This window comes from Pollachius pollachius (assembly GCF_949987615.1).
Source record: "Pollachius pollachius genome assembly, chromosome: 12".
NCBI lineage: Eukaryota > Metazoa > Chordata > Actinopteri > Gadiformes > Gadidae > Pollachius > Pollachius pollachius.
In genome coordinates this window covers 4,430,626-4,442,689 of record NC_136945.1, presented here as the reverse complement: position 1 = coordinate 4,442,689, position 12,064 = coordinate 4,430,626, and the positions used below count along the sequence as shown (strand labels likewise).

The 12,064-nt window shown below is 48.6% G+C and overlaps 1 protein-coding gene across 5 annotated transcripts in view; it reads right to left on the bottom strand.

Annotated features, from left to right (window-relative positions):
* foxp1b (forkhead box P1b) overlaps positions 1-12,064 on the bottom strand; it is a 174,930-nt gene that overhangs the window by 22,034 nt on the left and 140,832 nt on the right. For all 5 annotated transcript variants that reach the window (XM_079748013.1, XM_079748015.1, XM_079748014.1 and 2 more), the window contains 2 exons: positions 8,562-8,769; positions 2,571-2,678 (listed from right to left, as the gene is read on the bottom strand). In XM_079748013.1, the coding sequence (XP_079604139.1) occupies positions 2,571-2,678; positions 8,562-8,769 (316 nt within the window). The remainder of the gene's footprint in view (positions 1-2,570; positions 2,679-8,561; positions 8,770-12,064) is intronic.

Here is a 12,064-nt window from a genome sequence, read left to right as displayed (position 1 = left end):
AGTGACCCCAGCCCCAAGAAAAAAAGCAACAAAAGACACCGAGGCTACACTTCGCTGTGACCCCCTCCCCTTAGCCTCTCCTTCCCCCCCTCTCGGAGCCCGAAACAAAGAGCAGGCCTTTTGTCTTCTATGGATGGCTATAGCGCATGCTGCAGGTATGTCATGTTTTCTTTGAAAGATAAAATAAACACGCGTGAGGTTTAAAGCAACATTTCTGGTCCTGTTAGTTGTTGCTGTTGGCAGTCACGGATGAAATCTGGTTGACGTTAGAGCCCTTCCCACAACTCTCACGTGCACGAATGTAGGCGCACACACACACGCGCACACCAACACACAGACGCAGATGCACACATACACACACACACAAACTTGTGATAGTTGTGTTTCTGATAGACAGACACAAAGACATATTTAACATACTGCACATGCGGTCAAAAGTTTATCCACACACAGACACACAATCATCCAACAGACTAATACAGACATCCAATATTTATTTTACTCCCGTCCTATTTTTAAAAAGACTGTCATTTGTGTTCAACCCTCCTGTTGTATTACTGGGTGTAGGATCGGCCAGAGGCCGTGTGCGGTGAGAGTGCGTGCGTGTGTGTGTGTCTCAGGGTTTCATGTGGAAGTTCTTAAGGGCTCGAGAGTTAGCACCTCTGTGTGTCGCGCTCTCACCCGCCCGCCCACCGCTAAACAAAGGCAGCTTTGTGGAGACTCTCCCCAAATGTTTTCTTAACATGTTCCAAGCAGTTTAGGCAGGCAACTAAAGTAAACAAGATGTTGCCATGATAAAAAAAAACAGCAGAGTGCACTTAAGACAGACGTCTGTTTTTTTTTTTTTCGAGAGCTTTACCGGGTTGCGCTGAATTTAATTCCTCGTTCCTTTATAAACAAAGGGTGCGGCGATGTCAGAATACAACATTGTGATGGATAGAAGGGACACTCCCAAAGCGACCCAAGAATGTGTGTGTGTGTGTGTGTTTAATAACATTTGTGTGCTGGATGAAAGGGTGTGTTGTTAATATTCTATAAGGAAAAAAACGCAAAAGGGGGAAAATCATGTTGAATATTTCACCAGAATGCTTCCTTGTATATGTTTGCGTCTCAACAAATTCCAATATATTCCAGGTCCAACTGTTTCCTGTTTAGCCAGGAAACGGACACACCGGTACGTAGAGCTCTTGATTTCCTTTCTTCTTCCTCTTTTATTTGAACACGGCCAGGTCTAGGAGGACGTCCGGCACTAACCGTGTCCACGTGTTGTTAGCATAATAAAATTGTGACATATCTTGTTTAAAGTGCGGCTAATCCGGCACGGCGGTTAGCCATTGATTTGCCGCCGCGGCAACACAGATGATGATTTGATCCCCCCTCTGTAACCATGGCGCAGTTATGGGTCGGATTACCGCCAGCACTCCGACACACACACACATACACACACACACACACACACACAAATGGGTAACTTGGGTGGGTGGGTGGGGGGGGCTGTCATTAAGAAAAACGGCAGATTTTATTATCACTGAGTTTGGTGTGCATAATGCGCTTCGCCTTATACAATATATAACGTTTAAATTACGTTGTAGAAAAGTTAATGAGAAAATGGCCTTGCAGCATCAATAGCCAGCCGCCCTACAGCAACCGTTCATTGAAATTGGATGAAGAAAAGTATGTAATTAAACATCCCAAAAAAAAATATGAATAGTAGTAGTATTATTAATAGTGGAAGTGTTACTACACTGACCTGAATCATTCCTCTTTAAGTAAAGCCAACCATAATCTTCGTTTTGATATAGGCTTGCTTTTTTTAATGGCCAAGTATAAATGTGCACACACACACACACACACACACACACACACACACACACACACACACACAGACACACCCACACAGTACATTTCCGCTTAGCATGCAAAAAGCAGCCTTATTGTGCTTCTACAAACAAACAAAACAAACTGAAAAGAAGTGAGAGAGGCAGAGCATGAGAAAGAAAGCTGAAAGACAAACAGACCACAGGGCGAAAAGACAGAAAAGAGCTGAGTGAGGCAGCCAAACGAACAAGAGCACACACACATACACACACACCAACACACACACACAGAACATTACACACATGCAAACACACACACAAAACTGTACACATACACACACACTGACCCATGCAAACACACACACACACACACACACACACACACACACACTCGCGTCCAGTGACAAGGGCAAACATGTGGAGCGCCCAGAGTGTCGGCTGCCACAGATAAACATCCTCCTCCTTGTTTGTTTGGGAAAAACGGCCCCCCGTCACCATGGGAACGCCACTTATCACAGGAGCAAGGAGGCCCCTGCCGCGAGGAGACGGAGACCCCGCCTCGGCGACGCTGCTCGCCCCGAGGCGGCGCTACCAGGGGGCAGCAGCACCCCGGCTTCACCCGCCTGCGCTCCGCAGGCTCCTCCGCTGACGTCCGCCATGGATGCCATCGACTCGCCAAAATAACAACGACAACAACAAAAAACGGGCACACAAACGGTGGGAGTCCCCCAGCGGAAACAGAGCCTTTCTTACTTGAGGAACGAGTGGTAGTCGTCAAACACCGCCTCGCAACCGGGCCACTTGCACACGCCGTGGCCGTAGAGAGGGTGGCTGTGGTGGGAGGGCTCTTCTAGCGAGGACCTGGGCACACACACGCACACACACACACACACACACACAGGGGGGAGAGGACACGGTTAGCACCACTGACTGTATGAGAGGTTTGAATAAACCATGGAGATCAGAGGTAGATCATCATTAAATTGGATGTGGTCATCTCATGACTACAGGATTTTGGAGTGAGGAGGAGTGACACATTGACACGTGCCTGCCCCTCACACTTAAATGTCTGGGAACCGGGAGGCCGTCATGATGTGAACCTGTGACGTGGAGATGAACCTTACGTGAGAAGAAGAGGAAGAGGAGGAAGAAGTGAATCAATATGTAATTATTTGGTGTTGCTGATCCTTGGCAAAACCCGAACCCTGATCAGTTCTGCTCCGATGGGGTTTATCTCTGTGAGTTGGCAGGCTCTCCTGAACTCTGCCAGACAAAGTCTACCCCAGAAGAAAAACACTTAAAACACTATAAAAAAACATACATTTATAAACAGCTCACTAACAGATCGCTGATCCATTAAATGATCTTCCGAGAAATCTAAAGGCGACTACGTGGAGATGTCAACGGGAGAGACCAAAACGTCAAAGGTCTTCGAAAAAAATAACTTCCCAACATTGTGTCGTTTCCATACCAGTAAGCCATAGGAATAATATGAGCAGGATGGAGGTGTGTGTTGTAGTGGGGGAAGGCAGAGACACTGAGGGTCTACGGTCTGGTAAGAGCTCCAGAAACCCAGTGCAAGATCTACAACTCTCAGCCAGACAAGAGCCTGGGGGGAACTGGCCTATATCGCTGCCACCTGTGCTTCTGGTAGCTCCGGTGCCCAATCAGCTCTCCTCCTCCTCCTCCACCTCTTTTTACTACTACACCCTGAACACAGCTTGGGTAATAGTGTCTCTTCGCTCTCTGCATAAAGATAGCGCACAACATTGTATTCTCTTTGAGTTATTCAGAGAATTGTCTTTGTGATTTAAAATGCCTTGAAACACACGCAAACACACTCATATGATATTATAATAATAATTGAATAACAATTTTACTTTGTTTTGTTCAGCCAATCATACACATCCATCTGTCTCGGATTCAAATTGCAGTTTTGAAAAACCAAATTAACAAAAAATGAAAAGGACTTAATTTAATCTTGGCGCGCCAATTTTGCAGGATTAAATAGGCCAATGTTTGGATTAAAATCTAATTTGTATCGTTGTAAGCAAGGCTGTACTTGAAGTGGGGAAATTTTGAGGGGCTGTCACAGGTTTTCTTGTGTTATAATTACTTGCTTAAGAGTTCACATTGTTCATAACATGTGATAATTGCATTGCAATTAGGAGGCAGTCAAGCATTTATGAATGTGGTTAGCATTTCTCTCACTCACTCTCCCGCCCTCTCTCTCTGTCAAAAGTCAGAATTTATTTTCTAATTCAATTATAAATTATGCATTCACGTCAAGACCTCTGTTTTGATACAGCTAATAAATAGATGGCCGAGGACCTACTGTAATTGGTTTCTAACAAGGAAATGTGGGGACGGGGGAAGGGAAGCACTGGGATTTTTTTTAATTTAAAGAGATCCTTTCTTAATTCGTTCCAGGCAGGATTGTCACTTAATTGTGTATTAATAAGATATTGAAATGTGGAGTGCGCTGGGCACGAGGTGCACACAATGCACCTCTAAGGACTGCCAGCAGAAGAGTCTCTCTCTTATTTAAAATGGCGTTGTAGCTAAATGTCGCTAAATGACCAAATTCACGCCAAATGGGCTACATTAGCGGTAACAGCTACGCTTTTCGATTTGCGGGCTTGTCGCTCCACTTGTGACCTCGTTCAGTCCAAGAAAAATTGGTTTGCAGCTCTGTGCCGCTGTGTTAAGTTTGACTCGCACCCTTGACAGGTCTGTCACACTGATAATATAGCCACGCCGCACAACAGGGGGAAGGCAGCTGAACCGATCCCGTAACGGCCATAAGGCAGGGCCGACCTCTTTCTGGAGAATGAAAGCAGAGGATTAAAGTAGAGCCAGACCGGCTGAACCTTACAGGTGTTGCTCTGAGTTTGTACACAGCCCCCGCCCCCCCAAAAAAAAAACATCCACAAGGGAAGCCCCCAAAAAAACATCTGGGTGCAAGATGAGGGAGTTCAGCTGTAAACAAGTCCTGATCAATGGTACACTTCGCTGATGGTCTGAATCTATCAGCCACCAGAAGGAAAGATGGATGTCCACCACTGAGGGTCAAAGAGTTGGAGCGCAGTTGACAAAGTCAACGACACACGACTCCCTCTCTCTCTCTCTCTCTCTCTCTCTGTCTATATCTTTCCCTCCAGACAGAGGGGACTGATAGAAAGCAATCTCAGCCCCAACAAACACACAAACACACAAACACCACCCCTTCGGTTTCAAACCACTCCTCCATCTCCATTCCTCTCGCTGCCACTCAACGGTTTTACCCTAAATGATTTAATTACAATCTTCCTGCTGTAAAACAAATTAAAGCCGCGAGAGAGGGGAGTGTTGTCCTAAATCAGATTATTTATCTGCTTAACCGATTGCAGTAGTTACAGTCCCCAGAGCGCCACTTCGGCTGACGGTTGGTGGGAAACAAAGTGGGCCAAGTGCTTTGTGTGGATGCGCCCTCCCTCGCTAGCTAGCTACCCAGCGCTACCCCGCGCCGGACGGGGAATTGATGTCAGATACAGATCGGAAGCATTTCATTTAAATAAGCAAGTCATTGAACAAAGATAACCGTCTCGCTTGGGCGAGTGTGTGCGCCCGCGTGCAATCCCATAAGGTTTCGGGGGGGGGGGGGGAACGACACTGTAATGACTGACAGACAGACCGGCTGAGCGGCCGTCATATCGGGGGGGGCGGCTGCTTGTCATCGGCCTGCACACACGATCCACGGCGGTTTGTCATGACTTGGTTGCTCGAGGCTTCTGCCTCAAGAGTGAGCACGTGCCCGCCGTGTTTCAGTGTCAGGCTGGTGGGGCCGGTGATTGAATTTCTCCCCCCCCTTCCTTAAGACGGAAGTGCAATGCCGGGGCGGGCGATGCCTCTAGATGCACTTAAGGTTTTAGTTGCAGGCGTCGCTTTGCCTGGGAAGATTTGATATGACACATGAAACTAACTACACGCTACTTAGGGGGCCGGCTGTAAACCAATCTGAAGCCAGCCGGGAAAAACAGGCCCCATCCGTAAGGGGAGGGAGGCAGCTTGTTTCTGTTGCATGACAAAAGGTCTGGCAAAACCGCATCAATTAAAAGTTCATTAAGTTCAGAGTCGGGAGGATGAGGCCGATGTTCTCTATTTACGGCCCCGGTACGGCCCAGCCCATTATCTCCAACCTGATTATTCAAATCCCAGGATTATAACGCACAGACAGCTTTCTCTTCTCCGAGACGCTTGCGTGGAGCAATCATACGTTATAATGTTTCAGCCGGCTCCTTCCCATGGAGTCCGATTAGAGAGATGAGACTGCATCATCAAACAGAGAGGCGCAACGCTACGGATATTTATGTGATTTAAAAATTAAAAAAATAATACACATGAAAGGATTACCAAAGGAGTTTTTATAAATCTAAATTAGCATCACGCCGTGTTTAATAGGAACTGTTTTGCCCCCATTTTGTCTTTTCCCGTGCTGCTGCTTATCGGGTGTGTGTGTGTGAAAGGAAATCTGTGTGGGTAATTCACAGCTGGAATGACAGAGAGAGAGAGAGAGAGAGAGAGAGAGAGAGAGAGGCAGAGAAGAAGAGGGAGTGAGGAGGCAAGTGCGAAAAATTCGCTATGAGTTATGATTCAAGATAACTGTTTTTTAACTGGTTTGATGTGGTTACTTTAAACCAAGACGGCCTTCCTTCACCTGCGTTGCATGTTTAACCACTGTTGATGGCTTCCTTAATATTAGACACTAAGCAACAGATGTTGCCAGATGATTAGGGATTGCGAGCCTGGCTGTCCCTCCATTTGTCTCCCCTTGTGGGAGGGGGGTGGGGTGGGGTGGTTGAGTTTGTTGTCACACAAGCAACACATTGCGAGCCGCTGGATACTGGACAACACTCCAACTAGGGTTTGACTCAGGTGCAGGCAGCGCACCAGTACATCTTCTCCTCAGTGTGTATTTGTGTGTGCGCGCGTTCGGGAAAAGGGACACAGAGAAGAGGGGAAGGAAAGCATCTTTGACGGCTAATGTTGGCCGTTTCTGCTGCGTGAATCTATTGGTATTAAATATACATTTATATTTGTCTATCCCAGTGGACGACTTTCAAAAAATAAACCTCCCTGTGTTTGTCACTCACCATCATAGCCTCGGCCACCTCTCTCGTCATCTCTATTATTTGTCCTACACTGACACGATGCATGAACTCTCTCTCTCTCTCTCTCTCCCTCTCTCTCTCCCCCTCCCTCCCTCTCCCTCCCTCTCCTTCGGCCGGCTGGTTTAGCGTGCTAAACATGTTCCTTACTCGGCTCTGCATCCGTAATGACGCGGTTGGTTTTGATCAGTGGAACACAAGTCAGATGTTGTGCAGTGAGCTCAGCGCGCCCTGAAGGCTTTCCCTTCCCTTCACTGCTGGTTCAAAAGATCGCGCTTCGGTGTGAGAAAACAAGCAAGGGTGTAGGCAGCTCCAGGATCGGTTCCTTCCTTAAAGACACAGACGCCGGCCGAGAAGGCTGGCAGGTGGGTGGGAAGTCCATCGTTTGATGGGAAGATTGAGTTAACCGTCTCCAATTGCGTAGGAGCGTTCAATATCTCTTAATTTCCTTTGCACTTCGTCCTGCTTTCGAGTGACAAAGCCGGTTATAGGGGGGAAGTCTCTACCATCTTGTTTATTTAAGATCGCGCTTCGGTGTGAGAAAACAAGCAAGGGTGTAGGCAGCTCCAGGATCGGTTCCTTCCTTAAAGACACAGACGCCGGCCGAGAAGGCTGGCAGGTGGGTGGGAAGTCCATCGTTTGATGGGAAGATTGAGTTAACCGTCTCCAATTGCGTAGGAGCGTTCAATATCTCTTAATTTCCTTTGCACTTCGTCCTGCTTTCGAGTGACAAAGCCGGTTATAGGGGGGAAGTCTCTACCATCTTGTTTATTTAAATAACAGCTTAGTTTTCTGTCACCCGTTTTCTGCTGTTAAAGGAATGGTACTGTGACAAAACGTCTGTATCTCTACGATAAACATAACAGCCCCTCCTAAGCCACCACTAACTGCGGTTCTCTGTCATTAATAGTACTCTGATTCCTTTTCCATTACCTGCAATCTTTTTCCTCAAATCCCCCCATTCCACACCCCCCCTGCTCCCAGGTGCTGTCCTTAATGAAAATATTAGCTACAAATTAAAGCTCATCATACCGTAGGCTAGCAGTCCTACAGAGACCACGTGTCCATCATCTCTCGGCCCAGAGAGAGGCTACCGTTTGAAATAGAAACAACACACATGCGCCTTGAGTGTGCTCTTAGCAGGTCGGGTTGGTATTGTTACTGAGGCTTACAAGACACAAGTAAACGCATGAAGACTGAACCATGGGAGCTTCTTTTCTTCTGCAGCCCAAGTCATACTCATAGACAGTATTGTAGAGACTCTTTGTATCTTTAGTTTACACTTTTTATCTACTGTGACTATAGAGGGAATAGATATTATTTAAGATACATGGCATTACAGAGCCTGTTAGAGGTTGGGGGTATCTTGCTCAAGGATGCCCAGAGGTTAGACAGCCTAGACACTGGCTATGAGCTCAGAACCTTCCCGGAGTAACACACGCCAACCACTCTACCATCTCAGTGCTTGTGTTGTTGTACGCTGCATTGTATTCGTCTATGAAAAGGAGACTATTGACCAGACGCTAGAGGTACAATGAGAGGGACGATGAGTGATGGGTGCGGGGGGGAGCAGTGGGCGTGTCAGGTGCGGCCTCACCCGTCTCTCTTGTGGCTGTGGTACTGTCCGTTGGTGGGGGTGTGCTGGTTGTGGTGGGGGTTCTTTGGCAGGGTCGGGGAAGACAGGTCCAGGCCCCGGTGGCCGTTGTTGTTGTTGTTGTGGTGATGGCCGCCGTTGTTGTGCTCCTCCTTCACGTGCGCGGTCGTCACCTCCTTCCACAGCTGCTGCAGATCGGCGGGAATCATGCCTGCCACAAACAAATTGGATAATTAAATCAATTAGCCGCCCTAATCCGGCGCCCTTCCTCTCCGTCGCCAACGCCGATGACGGCGGCGGATAATTAAATCAAAGCTTCGGTAAACAAAGGCCCCGGTGTTAATTAGAAAGTATTCCACTACATGGGAAGCACACGGAGGAAAAACTGTTGTCCTCCAATCTCTCTCTCTCTCTGGCGCCCTCCCTCCTTTCCCTCCTTGTGATCTAAGGCGTGTTTGTATACACACACACACAGACACACGCGCACACACACACACACACACACACACACACGCACACCCATGCACACACACACACACACATCCCTGGCATTCAAGCACATTACATGCCCACAGTAAATAATTAACATCTAGACAAGGCATGAAATCTGAATAATCACCATTTTTTTTCTCTCTGCCAGACAAACAGAATACAATGGAGGGGTTGTAAGGGGGGCACACAACACAATCACACACACACACAAACACACGCACAAAAAAAACAAAAAGTTTACAAAGGAGACAGCGTTGGAACACGCACAAGCCAACCCCTTTGCCTCAGCGTAACAACCGCACCCTGGGGGAATATTCTGGAAAAACGCATTAATGTGCAAAATACTTAAAGCTCTGCACCGCCTTCAATTGACATAGAAGACTTAAACCGCATTAAACAAGTCAAGCACAGTGCGGAGCATGCCATCAGAGGGAACATAAGAATCCTCTTCAAGACAGAACCACACGCGTAAATACAAACCCAACAAGTGCTTGTTTGCACCCTCCCCTGTGCGTCGCATCCGGTCTGAGTGACAGAAGCGCCGAGGCACCCAGGGCGGTACAGGGGGATGACAGAGGATAATACTATTTGTACACCCTAGTTTCCGTGTGTACCGAAACCAGCCTTTGTTGGCTCACTTTGGTGGCGTCAGACAAAGAGCACTGTTAGTTTGTAATTTTGGCACGCTTTTACAAAAACACCCAACACGGAAAAAAGCTAAACGTTTGCGTTGAGGACGTAGGTTTATTTTGAAGGCTCTGGTGACGAAGGAACAAAAAAAGGAAAAATTAGGCCCTTCTGGGTATCTGTTGGAAATTAAATGGCAGCACGATGGGCAGGCTAACTCGTTTAACATTACAATTAATTAAATCCATTCTCAGAATGAGCACTGGCTTAAATGGAAGATGATTTGCACGTGCTTATCTCCTTGGGTTTATACCCTCCACCACCACAACCCCCTTTCGCAAGCCTTCTGTTTCTAATCACCCAGCTCTACAGATACCAGAAGTGTTCCTTTCAAGCACCAGATTGTAAAACATTGTGTGCAAAATGCTTATTCTTAATTTATTCCTGTTGTGTGTATGTGTGTCTAAGAAAGAAAAAAAAAAAGAGGAGGGAAAGAAAGAAAGAAGAAAGAAAGGGGAGAAGAAAAAAATAACTGCGAGGTGAAGATCTCAACGCGATCAGCAAAAATATTTTTAATTTGATAAGCTACTAAAGATTTTAATTATGCCGGTAATGGAGAACATTGGCGTAATGAGGCAAGGGGACTCCGCCGAGACGAAGGGGGCTCGCAACGGTGAAACGACTCTGATAGGACTGCCGTACAATTCACACCGGACCGTTTGCATGTCAAAGAGCAGGAAATGATTGCGGGACAAATCAATAACCTTTCCACGTAGCACCCAGCGATCCCCCTCTCCTCCTCCCGCCCTGGCCCGCCTGTGTCTATCCCCTGGCCGCTCTCGCCCTCGCCTCCGCAGCCCTATCGCCTTGATGTGCGCTAATCGAATCACATTCCTGTGACCGGCGAAACACGCTATAATACTGCAGCGCGGCGGGGGCACGGCCGTGCACCGGCGTGTTCCTTCACGGCGTCGTTATCCAAAGGCCTGCGTCCCCGTCCACGCTGTTGTCGTCGCCGTGGTGACGTTATGGCGAGGGGCGGGGGGGGCTACCTCCGGGCCACAGTTGCGCATTTCTTCTCTTTCTTTTTCGGTTCGGCGGCCGGAGAAGGGGGAAGGTCACTGATGATGCGGGCGTCCCCCCTCCGCCCCCCAACAGCGGCAACATTCATTTCCCCCCCCCCCCACTTGGTGCCCAGTGACAGTGGGCGATGTATTTTTAGCCGATGCGCTTGACAGGGCCGGGGGGGCTCAATTACCCAGCAGTCCCTGTGACCCCGCTGCCGCTGTTTACTGGGACGAAACCGCCACGGCCAGACCCCGCGCGTTGTGAGGAGGAGGAGGAGGAGGAGGAGGATGAAGAGGAGGGGGACGGGGGTGAGTGACGGAGTGTGGGACATAAGCTGTCTTTTCCTGGATCCAGCGTGGGATTTTATGGGTCTCTCTGTCTTCCTTCCCAAGCCCACCCTAACCAAACCGTCATTGGATCTCTGTGAATTTGTGGCGAGGGCCGCGGTTCATGATTCCCCCCCCCCGTAAATGACGGCGAAATGTCATTACGGGAACGCCGCGCTGAAAGGGATTATGTTCAGTGTTTGGACAAACCCCTTCTCCATCTCGCGGAGAGAGGGTGGCCATCTGATTACATTGGGAGGTGTAATGACATCCACCCATGAATCCATCTTTCCTTTTCTCTTTTTTTCTTGGGGGGGGGGGGAATTGTCCGTCCTTTAAACACTGTATTGGTTTATCTTTCCCCCCAGTTTTCCATTCTTCAACGCGTGGCCACTCACGCTCATTACGACTGGGGAAATGTGGACGCGCGCTCCTAAAAAATGTATGTTGTTGGAACACTTGATGGATCACCGGCGGCCCAACTCAATTTCCCCGCTGCAGGTATCTCTGGCACCGAGACAGGCCGAGCTCTTCAACCTTTTCCTGTCCTTGTCCCCCTCCCCGCGCACCCCTGGTGACCATGTTCAAGCAAGCAGAAAGTTGATTTAAGGATCATAATGACATCAGTTGCAGGCCATCATCCAGCGAATAAAAAATAGCCCCTCGGCGCTCACGCCTCTTTAAACCGGCGCTGTTGCCCCTCACATACAGTGAGGGGTCTGGGGGCGCTAGGGGGGAGGCTGGCGGTGGAGAGGCAGGGGTGGGGGGAAAGGAGGTCTCTGACACCGCTTTTAGTTTATGGTTCTGTCAGGCTGGGACCTCTGCTGGACCTCTGTTTATGTTGCAGTAATCACTGGCCTGCTGGTGCTCACCCCCTTAGGCCTAAAATATGTTCGGCCCCCTAATGCCACGGCCAACTATTACCTGCAGCCGACCAGCCCCCGCGTATCAATCATCGGGCCGGGTCGCCGCCGCCGCCGCCGCCATCGCTAC